Here is a 15,199-nt window from a genome sequence, read left to right as displayed (position 1 = left end):
AGATTCTTATCAGTTCTGGCAAAACAGAAAAGTTTATTGGTTTAGTTAAAAGGGGACACACTCCTCATTGGCTAGAAAAGGAGGGAAAGAAGAGAAGTTGGTACACTAGCATTGCTCATGCAAAACACCCGGAAGACCAAAGTTTGCCCGTGTCTGCTCTAGAAGGAGGAAAAGAAAAGAATGGCAGCGATGACAGGAAAAAAGGTGTCTTATAGATAGATATTTCTTTTTTAAAAAAATAGATTTTTATTATACACAAAGGAAAAAAAAGAAACGTTTTATTATTGGATTATTAAACATTGGATTATTAAGAAAGTAGGAAAAGAGATAAAAGAAGAGGTAACTAAAGCTAAAAACTGAAGCTAAAAAAGCTTTAAAAACTCTCTCACACACAAATGAAAAACACAGATAGGGGGTAGAAAGTTCAGTTGACTTCTATTCTGTGCTTTCACCATTATCATTTGTAGGTACAGTTGTAGTTAAAATTATAGCTGTAATCTTCTTGCTCTAAAAAATTTGTATAATGTAAAAAAAGGAAAGAACAGACAGCCAAAAAGAAGAAAAAAGGAAAAATATATAAATAAAAAAATTGTTAAACACTGTCTTTCTACTTCTTCTCTTTTTCATATTTCTCAAAAAGGGACCAATCTGTCCTTTTTGTTCTTAAAAAACAAACAAACGTTAGTCTATCCATATCTCTAATTTCTCTTAATTTATTTATCCAATCATCGGTATCTGGAATCTTACCAGTTTTCCAATGTTTCACAAAAGAGATTCTTTCTGCCGTGGACATATAAGTGAATAAAATGTCCTTGTTTTGGTCCAGGGGTCCATAATACCTAACAGGTAATATTCTGGTTTTCTTAAAAAAGCCATTCCAAATATTTTTTGAGACTCTTCATGTATAAATTTCCCATATTTTTGGGCTTCTCTAGAAGTCCACTACATGTGGAAAAAACTTCCATCGTGGTTGTGACATTTCCAACAACTTTTTCCAATATTTTATGATGTTTCTTCACTGCTGAGTCCTGAAAAATCCTCACGTCACAGCACTGTGAACATGACATAAGCAGTGTTGGATCAGATCAAAAGCCAGCATTCTCTTCACCGGTTGGCTAAAGAGGAAATCTGCTAGCAGTGGTATGTGAGTGCAATTGCACTCTCTATCTTGTGTTCTCCAACAACAGATATATAGAATCCTAGAGTTGGAAGAGACCTCGTGGACCATCCAGTCCAACCCCCTGCCATGAAGCAGGAAAATCACATTCAAAGGCATATTATTCCAGAGGCCCTTAATTCCAAAGGTGATGTATAGCCATCCTGATTTATTAGGCATTCATGGTCTCATCCTTTCCATGGATTATTCCACATCCCAATTGGCAGCCATAACCGCCATGTTATGGCAGAGAGCACCACCATTCCCCCTTTGACTTTCCACTTGTGTAAGAAGATCTTGGAGATGCAGACATTACAAGACCCAGACCCATAGCCAGGATTTTGATTCGGGGGGAACTGAGTTTGATTCGGGGGGGGGGGGGGGTGAGTTTGAGTGAAAGAGGGTCTACCCTAGCAAACCTTTTGTATCGTTACACCAATACCCCCATGCATATGGGATATATTGAGCATGGTGATCAGATCATGATAGCTACATACCTGACAAGGCCCAACCAAAAACAAACAAAAAACCCAGCCTGGACACAGCATATTATTTGAGAACACAGAAATGCTGGACCACTCCAACAACCACCATGTCAGACTACACAGAGAAGCCATTGAAATCCACAAGCATGTGGACAATTTCAACAGAAAGGAAGAGACCATGAAAATGAACAAAATCTGGCTACCAGTATTAAAAAACACTAAAATTACAACAGCAAAACAACAGAGAGTAAACAATCAGGCACATCTAATCACCTCTCAACAAAAGATTCCTCCAGGCTCAGCCAGGCCTTCAAATGCTAATGAAGGTGGTCAGTTGAAACATTCACACCTAGCTCCAGCAGAGAAGAGCTCTTTGCCCCACCCCAGTCATTCCACAGATATATAAACCCATTTTCCTAATTCCAACAGACCTCACTACCTCTGAGGATGCTTGCCATAGATGCAAGCGAAACGTCAGGAGAAAATGCCTCTAGAACATGGCCATATAGCCCAAAAAAACCCACAAGAACCTAAACAAAAAAAAACCTTGGTGTCTTGGTTTTTAGGCCTATTCCTGGGCTTTTTGAGGCAATTGCATTGGATAGACCACATCAGCTCTAGTTTCTTAGGTAGGGTTCTGATGGTTTTCTATGTCCAGCTGGTAAATGGCATGTGTGCGGTATCTCCAAAACTAAAAAATAATGGGGGAAAGTGGTGCCATTTTTTGAATTGGCAGCTCAGATATACAGTACCTGGAAACAGATTTAACATTTGAGGCACCAAAAATGTGTATTACCCAGTGTTGTCAAACTACTAGTCATGCTGTGCTCTGTTACACAAGCACGTTGACATCATAGAGAACTAGTCATAGTATTCACCCTAGGCTTGTTTTATTTAAACATGGGTAAGTGCTATACCTGAATATTAAATCATGATTGAGTGTCGCCTTGGCCTTAAGTGAATGTGTATTAGCCATGACGTGACAACAAATGGGCCAGCTGCATATTAAGCTTATCTGCCTCATTGCTTGGCATTATGACAGAATAGTCTTACTGTGGTCTCTTGGAGAATTATTTCAATTTTCTATTTATTTTATAGTTTTACATAGCTATAAAGCATCCTAAGCATTATAACTATAGTGGAAAGGCAACAGTGGTTTCCTTAAGTAAATGAGGTAAACTAGTAGTGTCAGTGTGATTTGGGATTGTAATTCAAGTTCAAGGCACCAAACCATTGCAAAGTGTTATACCATTATGGACCATAAAATGAGAAGGTTCCATTCATCATCAGGTGTAATTGTAGATTATTCTTACAGAGTTTTTCGCGCTGAATTCAGATCTGATTTTATTTATATATTACATGTAGTTTTTGTGATGAGGCTAATTGAATAATTCATTCATTAACACACTGATATCAATAGAATCTAATTGATATCGGTGCGTAAATGCATTAATATTTCGATTGGTCTCATTGCAAAACTACACATCATAGACAAAAAATAAACACAGATCTGAATTCAGGGCAAAAAAACTACAGTGTAAGAATGACCTAAAATCATATCTGATGAAAAATACTTGTTGGCTTGTGGTTAATTAGATTCTATTGATATTGGTGTGTAAATGCATTAAATAATAATAATAATAATACTTGATTTATATTCTGCCCTTCTCACCCTGAAGAGGACTCAGTGTGGATCACAGCACATATACATGGCAAACATTCAATGCCGCTTTGTATAGACAATACAGAGACAGAGCAGAACAGAAAGAGGTGGTTTGTTTCAGGGGCTGCTGTTGCTCTATCCTAATTGACGAAGAGCCGTCAGGACTTCCTCTTCCCTTTTGTTTACCCAGATCTTCCTTCTTTATGGTGTCATAAAACATCTCCCCCGCTTTTAGCGGTACCTAATTTCTCTAATCACAGCTAAAGCTGTTTTCAAATTGCTTAGGTAAACAATAAACTAGGCCAGTGATGAGCAACCTTTTGAGCTGAGTGTGTCAAAATTTGCAAAAAAAAGAACATAACTTGGGTGGGGTGTCACTTTGAGGGAGAAAAAACTTAATTTTGTGATATTTATAGTTCAAATAACAAAAAAGTATAATTATAATATACAATTTTTAATAAACCAAAAACTAATTATTTAACTTACCTGCTTAGTGTAAATTAAGATGGCTGCTGTTTCTAATGGCGGGAAATTGCACCCATAGCACAGACCCTTGCCTCTCCCAGCCTCCCCCTCACTTATTTCAGTAATTATGGTAAATTAGATATCCACGACACCCCAGAACAATAGATTGGATGATGGTTGCTGTGATTATGTGGTTGCTAATAATGGCGATCACAGGGTCCCCAAAGATGTACCCCCGTGGCATTCTGCTCCCTGCTCCGCCGGCTGGAATTGAGGTCAAAGATCCCCTTAATGGCCTAACCAGAAGTCCTAACTAAACGCTTTGTGCCAGAGTTCTGTTATTTTGGCCTACAGACCTCCAGCACAGCGTGTCTACACTACAGCAAATGTTTCATCCTTGGCTACTGCACTTGGCCATGCAGGAGCCAAGGATGAAACGTTCTTGGCATGTGACCCCATGCTTCTATATGCAGCTGCGTGTAATCAAAAATGGCTACGCGTGTCAGTGCTGACACATGTCATAGGTTCGCCATCATGGAGCTAGGCTGATAGTTGGCAGCTCACACCAACCCAGGGCTTCGAACTTGCAACCTTTTGGTTGACAGATCTTATAATTGCTGATGATTTACCAGCTGTGCTAAACCTCCAATTAGCTTCATTGCAAAAACTACACATGAGTGAAAAAATAAACACAGATCTGAATTCAGTGAAAAAAAACTCTTTAAGAATGACCTAACATCATATCTGATGAAAAATACTTGTTGGCTTGTGTTAACAAGATATGAAATGTGTGGATTTTACAGTAGTCTGCTGTAATTTGTCATATTTTAAAAAGTTGACGTGATGGGGAAAAAAATAAGATATATTTAAAATCAGCCTAAAATTGATTTTGAACAGTGCTACTGTCATTTCTGATTACAAAAGGTCTGATTTTGTTGGCTTGTGTAATTTCCGTTTCAAAAGATCACAAAGAGAGCCCTTCTCAAATAACAAAATGAAGATGGAGGAAAGCAAGCAGAAAACATTTCGAACATTCTGTATAAACCCCTATCATGATTTTTCAAGTGTTTAACCAATATTTCTCAATGTTTAGAATACATTTGATGGAAGGATACTTTATAAATAAGCAAAAACAGTTTTTCTCATTGATACTGAATATAGTTTTATTATCTGATTCAGTATTATACACCGTAATCTGATAGTATTTTTTGTGTTTCATATCCAGTGGGAAAGTAAAGCTGTGCTACAGAATGAGCCCTTGGTCTTAGATGGAGGTTATGAGAACTGGCTTCTTTGCTATCCCCAGTATACGACAAACGCCAAAGTCATTCCACCGCAACGCAGCAAGAGCGAAGCGGTTTCTTTTTCTCGTATGTATAAAATATCTTCCAAGCAGGGTTAAAAGATCTTTCCTAATCCTGCAGCACTGTGCATGGGTTTCTGTGGAGGAAACTATTGAAATTTGGATTTCTTTGTAAACCCAACTAGAGTAGATCTATCTATTTATAAGTCCCAAGTACAGGCAGTTCCTGAGTTACAAACATCCAGCTTACAAAGCTTACGAGGCGGTTAACAGGGCAAAATTCAATGCTTACAATGTCATAAATACAATTAAAAACATAACATATAATAAAAACTAACAATTCAGTAAAATATAAATTCATATAAAATATAAATTATATAAAATATAAATAAAATAAAATATAAATTCATATAGAATATAATTCTAGTTAAGAACAGGGATGAGACAACAGGAAGTGAAAGAAATCTACCCCTCAGAAGGGAAATTCACTCCTGAAAGAGTTACCATGAGATAAGGGTGTCTCAGCTGAAGCTTTATTATCAGCTATTCTTGTTTCCACAACAAGCCAAATTATTCACTATCCAATTCTCACAGGGATAAAAAGTGAGGTGAAATCTTCTGAAGAGGGGCACAGACAACAAAGGAAACCCCACAGGGGTGTTAACCCTTCCCTATGCTATTTGAAACACACACTCTATTTCTCTATATATATCTATATAAATAAAAATGTAATGTTCGTTTGTGGAATTAGCATAACTCAAAAACCACTGGACAAATTGACACCAAATTTGGACACAATACACCTCTCAGGCCAACGAGTGACCATCACTCATAAAACACTGAAAAACACAGCAGAAGAGACTTAAAAAAATAAAAAATATATATTACAATGCATGCGCAGAACCACATATATACACAAATATACACACACACAAACACATATACACAGACTGCGCTATAGCAACGCGTGGCAGGTGATGGCTAATATACGAGGGGTATTTTTTAAGTAAGGTCCATTTGAACATAAGTATACAACGAACGTTTATTTCAAAAAAGTAAATTTATTTTCAGAAAGTACATACTTCACTCTATTTTTCGACATAGTTGCCAAGTTTGTTCAAACACTTATCATACCTCTGAACCAATTTTAAAATACCCTCTTCACGAATCCTCACTTCAACTGAAGCCACCAAATCGTCCGTAATCAAAGAAGGGCGACCGGAGCGGTCCTCATCATGGACGTTGTCACGGCCATCTTTGAATTGTCGTACTCACTTACGCACTTTGCTTTCACTCATAACAGTAACACCGTACACTTCACAAGCCTGTCAATGAATTTCTGCAGCAGGCAGGTTCCTTGCTGACAAAAACCGTATCACTGAGCGAACCTCACATGCGGCAGGTGAGGTGATAGTCTTAAACATTTTTAAAGCACAGATCAGAACCGTACAGGTGAGTATGCGCACAAGTATGCACACAAACTACTAGGGTCTACAACAAAACGGACCTTACTTAAAAAATACCCCTCGTATATATCTATCTATCTATCTATCTATCTATCTATCTATCTTTATATATATATATGGCTGGAGGTACACTTAAAATGTACCTATTCCATCTTACATACAAATTCAGCTTAAGAACAAACTTACAAAACCTATCTTGTTTGTAACTTGGGTGTTACCTGTTTGTTTGTTTGTTTACTTGTACCACAAAGGCTCCCATGTGGCTTAATGGATCTGGAATAAACTTAGCACATGTACCTTTCGTTACCCAAATTAAAATAATCATGAGTTTTCAAGTGCAACATCAACCCCATTTTGGGGCAAGAGTCCCAAAAACTTAAAAATAGCAGTATTTATATAGAAAGGATTAGCTACTGGCATATCTGTATGTATGCAGTGCTCGGAGACAACCACAAGACTGCAGTATATAGATAAACAGAATTAGCTTCTGGCTAATGTGGCCTACAACACAGCCCTGAAGGTCACAGTTGAGACATCCATCCTATAAGGAAGTAAGCAATTTAATGAAGCTTTTTTATTTTGGAAATCGTGTGTGTATGTGTGTGTCCACGTTTGCCCCTTGCACTGAAGCTAAGAGTCTGTCACTTCCAAAAAAAAGGCAAGATGAAGGAAGAGAAAGGAAAGGGGGGAAAGTGTAAAGAAAGGAAGAGAAAGGAAGGGAAACTGTTCAGCAATCAGGTCATGTCCTTGCTACCTATTAATTTCATCTGATATAAAGGAAATACCAGGAGCTAAATCAGTTTATGTTGTCCATGTCTGATTGGGATGCTCATGTGACTAGTTTGTTTACTTTTCTTTTCAGTGGATTTTACATATCCGTCTTTGGAAGAACCAATTCCCCCTCCGCTACCTGTTGTTCATGTAAAGCCTTCTGTGGTGGAAGTGACAGAGAGACCAGAACCCCCAAATGATCAGGAAAAGAAATTAGAAGCATTTAAACCACCAGTTTCCGGTGGCTCAGTTGCTGTTGCTTTTAAGGGCGACAGTTCATCTTCCATTGTCTCACCAGTATCTGCCATGAAGATTATTCCTCAGGTGAGTAAATTTTGACAAGAAATCTTTGCTTAAACCACAACATAATTATACAGGTATTTTTTCCTATTTATTGGAGGAACCTGTTTTTTTAAACATCGTACCAGTGGAGAATATATATACAGGAGGGGTATTTTTTAAGTAAGGTCCGTTTGAACATAAGTACACAACGAAAGTTTATTTTAAAAAAGTAAATTTATTTTCAGAAAGTACATACTTCACTCTATTTTTCGACATAGTTGCCAAGTTTGTTCAAACACTTATCACACCTCTGAACCAATTTTAAAATACCCTCTTCATAAAAACTTGCCGCCTGCTCCGATAACCAAATTTTCTGTAATCAAAGAAGGGCGACCGGAGCGGTCCTCATCATGGACGTTGTCATGGCCATCTTTGAATTGTCATACCCACTTACGCACTTTGCTTTCACTCATAACAGTCTCACCGTACACTTCACAAATCTGTCGATGAATTTCTGCAGCAGGCAGGTTCCTTGCTGACAAAAACCGTATCACTGAGCGAACCTCACATGCAGAGGGTGAGTTGATAGTCTTAAACATTTTTAAAGCACAGAACAAAACCGTACAAGTTAGCTACAGAGCGGAAACTGAGCACAGTTGTTCCCGAGGCATGCACGACGCACGCGCTCTTTGCGGTATGCGCGCAAACTACTAGTGTCAACAACAAAACGGACCTTACTTCAAAAATACCCCTCATATTTCAATAATGTATCTATCCTTATACAGGAAATGGGGCATGCTAGCTTTTTCTTCCTTCATGCAGAATGGGAAGTTGAACAAAATAATAACAACTTCCCAATAAAGCATGAATGAGTATAGGTTTTTTTATTTATTTACTGTATTTGTATACCACGTTTCTCAGCCCGCAGGCGACTCAAGGCGGTTAACAGGGCAAAATTCAATGCTTACAATGTCATAAATACAATTAAAAACATAACATATAATAAAAACTAACAAATCAGTAAAATATAAATTCATATAAAATATATAAAATATAAATAAAATAAAATATAAATTCATATAGAATATAATTTTATATGGCCATGTGAGTTTGTGGCATATGCAGATTATATTATTTAATTGTGTTGAAATGTTGAGATGTTTCTACAAAAATAAAACCAAATATGACCAAAAATGACAAAAAAATAAAACTAAAATGAGTCTAAATGAGTTCATGTCATATACAAAAAAGGAGAAGCAGATGGCGGAAACAGAAGAACAGCCTGCCTCAGGGGAGCGTGCTTGCTCCATCAATGTTCATCATTTACACAAATGACCAGCCACTGCCAGAAGGGACAGAGTTTCATCTATGCTGATGATCGTGCCATTACTGCTCAAGCAGGGAGCTTTGAGATGGTTGAACAGAAACTTTCCGAAGCTCTAGGTGCTCTTACTTCCTATTACTGGGAAAACCAGCTGATCCCTAATCCATCTAAAACACAGACATGTGCCTTTCATCTCAAGAACAGAGAAGCATCCCGAGCTCTGAAGATCACCTGGGAAGGAATCATTGCAGCACACCCAAATACCTGGGAGTCACTCTGGACTGTGCTCTGACCTACAAGAAGCACTGCCTGAACATCAAGCAAAAAGTGGGCGCTAGAAACAATATCATATGAAAGCTGACTGGCACAACCTGGGGATCACAACCAGACACAGTGAAGACATCTGCCCTTGCACTAGGCTACTCTGCTGCTGAGTATTCATGCCCAGTGTGGAACACATCTCACCACACTAAAACAGTGGATGTGGCTCTTAATGAGACATGCCACATTATCACGGGGTGTCTGCGCCCTACACCACTGGAGAAATTACACTGCTTAGCCGGTATTGCACCACCTGACATCCGCCGGGAAGTAGCAGCCAATAGTGAAAGGACCAAGGCAGAGACATCTCCAGCTCATCCCTTGTTTGGGTATCAGCCAGCACATCAACGACTTAAATCAAGAAATAGTTTTCTAAGATCTACAGAGACACTCGCTGGAACACCTCAGCAAGCGACAGTCCAAAAGTGGCAGGCTCAAACCCAGAACCTCAACCAACGGCTGATACCAAATGAGAGACTCCCCCCTGGGCACACAGAAGACTGGGCGACTTGGAAGGCGCTGAACAGACTGCGCTCTGGCACCACGAGATGCAGAGCCAACCTTAAGAAATGGGGCCACCAAGTGGAATCCACAACATGCGAGTGCAGAGAAGAGCAAACCACTGACCATCTGCTGCAATGCAACCTGAGCCCTGCCACATGCACCATGGAAGACCTCCTTGCGGCAACACCAGAGGCACTCCAAGGGGCCAGATACTGGTCAAATGACATTTAATCAACTACCAAGCTTGCAAATTCTGTTTTGTCTGTTTGTTAAAAAATTGATAAAATGTAATTCAGTTGTCTGGTTGCTACTGTCACGATAAATATATATGTACAAAATATGCTCTTTAATTGGGTTGAAATGTTTCAGCAAAATTAAGACGTGTCAATGATTTATTTTTTTCAATTGCTCCAGGTTGATCGTACAAAAAAGCCTTCGACAAAAATTCCAGACGGTGATGATAAGCCGAAAGCTGAGAGCCCAGTTATTGGTAAGCTGCCTATTTCGAATGGGAAAGTGGTCCCAGACCGCTCCAAGAAGCCACAATTGGATGCAAAGGTCAGCCTGAGTGAAGAAGAGAAAATCCACATCCCGGGAGAAAACGTTTCTCAGGAAAAAAACAGGCAGGAGAAAGAAGTGCAGGAAGAACAGAAAGAGAAGCCGAAGCAGACAAAGCACGACCAAGAACCAGCGGCTAAAGAGGAGCAAGAAAAGAAGGAAGGCAGAGAAACTCTTTTGAATGAAAAAGAGCAGGCCAGTAGAGGAACGGGGGAAAAGCAAGAGATGGAAAAGGCACCGAAAGAATTGACAGATTTTAAAAAGACAAGTAAAATTGTGAGTGAAACTCCTGAAGTGAAAAAAAATGAGAGCGAGAAAGCAAAGGTGACCTGGACGCCAGAAATACAGAGGCACAAATTTGCAGAGGAGTCCCGTACCTCCGTGAGGGGTGACGCGGTCCCTAGCAAGGTGAGTGGTGCAGTTCGTGCAAAATTCCCAGCAAAACACTATGACCAAAGCCAGGGGGAAAAAGTCTGCATTGTGTTCTACGCACTGCCGTATCATGGAGCAGTTATGACTTCAGTCAATCAATCAAATCATTTATTTTGGTCATAGACCAGCACAGGAAATAGAAATCACTGGGTTGTTGTAGGTTTTTTCGGGCTATATGTCCATGATCTAGAGGCATTTTCTCCTGATGTTTCTCCTGCATCTATAGCAAGCATCTTCAGAGGTAGTGAGGTCTGTTGGAACTAGGAAAGTGGGTTTATATATCTGTGGTATGACCAGGGTGAGACAAAAGATATATAAACCCCTTTTCCTAGTTCCAACAGACCTCACTACCTCTGAGGATGCTTGCCATAGATGCAGGTGAAATGTCAGGAGAGAATGCCTCTAGAACACGGCCATATAGCCCGAAAAAACCTACAACAACCCAGTGATTCCGGCCATGAAAGCCTTAAACAATAAATAGAAATCACATTTTCATACAAACTTGGTATGTTTAGTACGTTAAAAATGTAAATATAACTACTGAAGCACATTGTGGGTGAGGGAGCGGAAGGGGAAACGGTAAAAACATACAATGCACAGATCCATCACCAAATTGTAGTTAACTTTTGGGACTTATGACTTAGCAGCACCAGCGTGTTATAAAATAAATGCTACATGTAGGAAACTGGTTCACACACCCTGACAAAGAGAGAAGGAAATGCCCCAGTATTTGTTTCCTCTTTGGCTTGGAGGGACATGACAAAACTTTCCTGATACATTGGGTTGCTGTGAGTTTTCAGGGCTGTCTGGCCATGTTCCAGAAGCATTCTCTCCTGACGTTTTGCCCACATCTATGGCAGGCAATCTCAGAGGTTGAGAGGTCTGTTGGAAACCAGGAAATTGAGGTTTATATATTCGTGGAATGTTCAGGGTGGAAGAAAGAACTCTTGTCCACTTGAGTGTGAATGTTGCAATATGGCCACCTTGATTAGCATTGAGTGATCTTGCAGCTTTAAAGCCTGGCTGATTTCTGGCTAAGGGAATCCTTTGTTGGGAGGTGTTAGCGGGCCCTGGTTGATTCATGTCTGGAATTCCTATGTATTCTTTATTTACTGTCTTGATTTTAGCTAGCATATTAGACACTTAAGCTCACTAAATGAATACACCATCAATGAAAGTTTCTCTTTCAACATCTTTTGCAGCAGACTGAGATTAAACACCAAGCAGAAACTCAAAAGCCAGGAGATATTAGCGAAGATACTGAACCAGAGTCTGAAAAAAATAAAGTAAATGCTTTGTGGGGTGTTCTCTGCATAGCGGCGGGAACGTAGAGCAGATGTCATAATGCCACCTTGTTTTATATTCCGTGCCATTTAACAACATTCATGGAACATGGAACCATTTGTGTTAACTTTTCATAAAATACCAGCAAATTCAGTAGATGTGCCAATGCCATTCCATGATACTTCCATAGCTGACTGTGTGTGGTGACTTTTCTGTGTGTTTGTGAAGTAAACAAACCATTTGTAAAGTCAGTTAAGAGTCATAGAACTTAAGCTGGAGCCTTTATGTGCCTTGGTTTCAGAAGGACGTATTTCAGCATGGCCCTGGAATCGAGAAATAAATCATTATGTGTTAAAATTAATGGCAAGTCAAAGTATCTTTTGGGTCTTATTCTTGATCTCTGTCTTCTTTAGTCCCAGCGGGAGCCATTAACAAGAGCACGGAGTGAGGAGATGGGGAGGATTATACCAGGATTGCCTGCTGGCTGGGTTAAAGTGAGTAGAATGTCTAATGTTCTGGACTGTTTGTGCTTTGGTTCTCAATTTGCCTTCATTTCTTATTCTGCCAAATATATAGCAAATGATAACATACAACACTCAGTTAACCATTTAAGATTAATAAGAGAAATGGATTTAAAACTAATATGCATTAGCAGGAGTTGCTTTGCAGGCCATTGAAATAGATTTCCTAATCATGTCCTGGTGTATGCGCCTCAAACCATTTAGAGACTTAACAGTCAATACTAACACTTTGATGAATGTGAAGTCATTGAATTCTTGGCAGCAGGAGGTGTCACCTCAACATCTTTAAACTTACTCGCCCAACAACGCACAGTACTCACATCAACACAATCACCATCAACAGCTTGCATTCTCTGATGAAACTCCTTTGGGGTGGCACCTTCTGCTGTCAAGAAGGTGACTGCACGTTGCTCAAGTCGCATGGACCGACCGTCTGTGCAGGGTTCCGTACTTTGCACAACCATTCAATGCTAAGGCTTCCCGCCAAAATGGAACTGTAGAGGAGAGTCTACTGAACAAGCCAGTACCTGCCACATACCAGTACTGCCATCTCTTGAGGAGTTACGAAGGTGGAGACATTACTTTTATTCAACCATCGTATCTATTCAAATTGCTGTTTTCGAACTGCTAGACGAGGAGAAGTTGGGCTGATGGCGGGAGTTCACCCCAACCCGGGCTTGAACTGTCGACCTTTTGATTGACAAGATTTTCTGCAGCTGGTGGTTTAAACCACTGTGCTAAAGCCTGTCTGGAGCAAAGGAGCCATCCATGTATGAATTCTCTCCTGTCACTGTTAGGCAGGGGCCATGTGACAAAATAATTGCTTTTATAGTGTATTCGCTATTCTCCTCCCTCAGTTGTTTCCATTGCCTTCACCTTGTGAGATTCTCTTGCACCATTTAGCCTTAATACATTTCATATTTCTTAAATTGTTTACTTCTCTTTTACTTTAATATTGCATTTCTGGTGCTGAATTTAAAAAGAAACTTCAGTCATTTCAGTCCTATTTTAATATGCTTCTACACACCTCTGTACCTTACCATCTTCTGCAACCTTTTTCTCAATGATTTGATACTACAGTGGTTAAATCTTTGCCAGCGGTGTAATCTACCTGGTTGCCAGGTATTGCAAATTGGGGCAAGTTTGCCTTTTCAAAAGGTGCAACAGCATATTGTTCCTTCTTACATTGTTTTCAAAAGCAGCTGTACATTTATTACACCGTAGTATTTCAAATCAAGATTTCGTAAGTCAGATCTAATGTTTCCTCTCCCTCCCCCCTTTTTTGTGCACTTGTGATTTGAAGTTTCTTGATCCAATTACCGGGACTTTCCGTTACTACCACTCTCCGACCAACTCAGTTCATATGTATCCACCGGAAATGACCCAGTCGGCCACTCCACCTTCTACCCCTCCGACTCATAAACCCAAACCTCGGGCTGCGGATCAGCGGGAGAGAGAACACTCCAAACTGAAGCGCTCATACTCCTCGCCAGACATAACCCAGGCCGTCCAGGAGGAGGAGAGGAAGAAAGTCACCATCACCCCCACCATCAATCGTGAGAATAAGTATGTCTTCTGCAGACACTCTCATTTGTGTTGTTTATTTATTTTTTTGTCTCTAAGCTGACTGCTAAAAATTTAACTTTTTAATATAAGATACCAAGAAATATAGATGTTGTAGATCAGCCAGAGGCTGATGGTTTAATTCAGGGGTCCTCAAACTAAGGCCCAGGAGCTGGATACGGCCCTCCAAGGTCATTTACCCGACCCTCGCTCAGGGCCAACCTAATTTATTTTATTATATTTACCATATTTGTATACCTAAGTCTGTAATGACTTGAAAGCACACAACAACAACAACAACAACAATCCTATCTCATCAGCCAAAAGCAGGCCCACACTTCCCATTGAAATACTTATAAGTTTATATTTGTTTAAATTGTTCTTCATTTTAATTATTGTATTGTTTTAAAGTGTTTTTTACACTACAAATATGATATGTGCAGTGTGCATAGGAATTAATGCATGTTTTTTTGAAATTATAATTCGGCCCTCCAACAGTTTGTGGGATTGTGACCTGGCCCTCTGCTTAAAAAGTTTGAGGATCCCTGGTTTAAGTGATGATCTAGAGAGGATTGTGAGCTTTCCTGTGGCACAAAGTGATGGGCCTTCAGGTCTGGGAAATTCAAGTCTTGGGAATGGCGGTTCTCTCTGTGAGAAAACCGGCTTGGAAAGTGCAGAGCCTCAAGGGCATTCAGGAGAGTCAGAAGTAGCAATAGTAGATAAGGAAGAGTTGGGTGAATAAGGAGGGCTCCCAGGAGAAACCACTTGTAGTTATGGAGATCAACAAAAGTGTTTGTTTACAGATCAGAGCAGAAAATAGGTTTCATCATTCAGAAAGATTATGTGGGAAAGTTGTGGAGAGAATTCATGGGAAACGGAATGATTTCGTGGGTGTCTATTAAACAGCAAGCTGTTAAAGTGAGAAGCTAAGCCTGACTTCTCTGGTTCTTGATTCAAGTCCAGCCTTGGTTTTTAATTTAAATACCCAAAGTTTTCTTTGTTCTTGTTCCTGTATTTCTGTTCAAGTTTTTACTAGTTATAACTTCTTGCTTGTGGATTTATGCTGTATCTCTGATTTCTGGCTATTCCTGGACTGGGTCA

At 39.6% G+C, this 15,199-nt stretch overlaps 1 protein-coding gene across 3 annotated transcripts in view; it reads left to right on the top strand.

Moving 5' to 3' along the window:
* USP8 (ubiquitin specific peptidase 8) overlaps positions 1 to 15,199 on the top strand; it is a 47,686-nt gene that overhangs the window by 20,679 nt on the left and 11,808 nt on the right. For 2 of the 3 annotated variants that reach the window (XM_060755231.2, XM_067471426.1), the window contains 6 exons: positions 4,995 to 5,139; positions 7,401 to 7,633; positions 10,155 to 10,706; positions 11,933 to 12,016; positions 12,428 to 12,508; positions 13,839 to 14,101. In XM_060755231.2, coding sequence (XP_060611214.2) covers positions 4,995 to 5,139; positions 7,401 to 7,633; positions 10,155 to 10,706; positions 11,933 to 12,016; positions 12,428 to 12,508; positions 13,839 to 14,101 — 1,358 coding nt within the window. The remainder of the gene's footprint in view (positions 1 to 4,994; positions 5,140 to 7,400; positions 7,634 to 10,154; positions 10,707 to 11,932; positions 12,017 to 12,427; positions 12,509 to 13,838; positions 14,102 to 15,199) is intronic. The other variant, XM_060755232.2, reaches the window with a different exon arrangement.

The sequence above is a fragment of the Anolis sagrei genome, chromosome 9, assembly GCF_037176765.1.
Source record: "Anolis sagrei isolate rAnoSag1 chromosome 9, rAnoSag1.mat, whole genome shotgun sequence".
NCBI lineage: Eukaryota > Metazoa > Chordata > Lepidosauria > Squamata > Dactyloidae > Anolis > Anolis sagrei.
The sequence above is the reverse complement of the archived record's forward strand: the minus strand, read 5'-3'. Positions and strand labels throughout refer to the sequence as shown.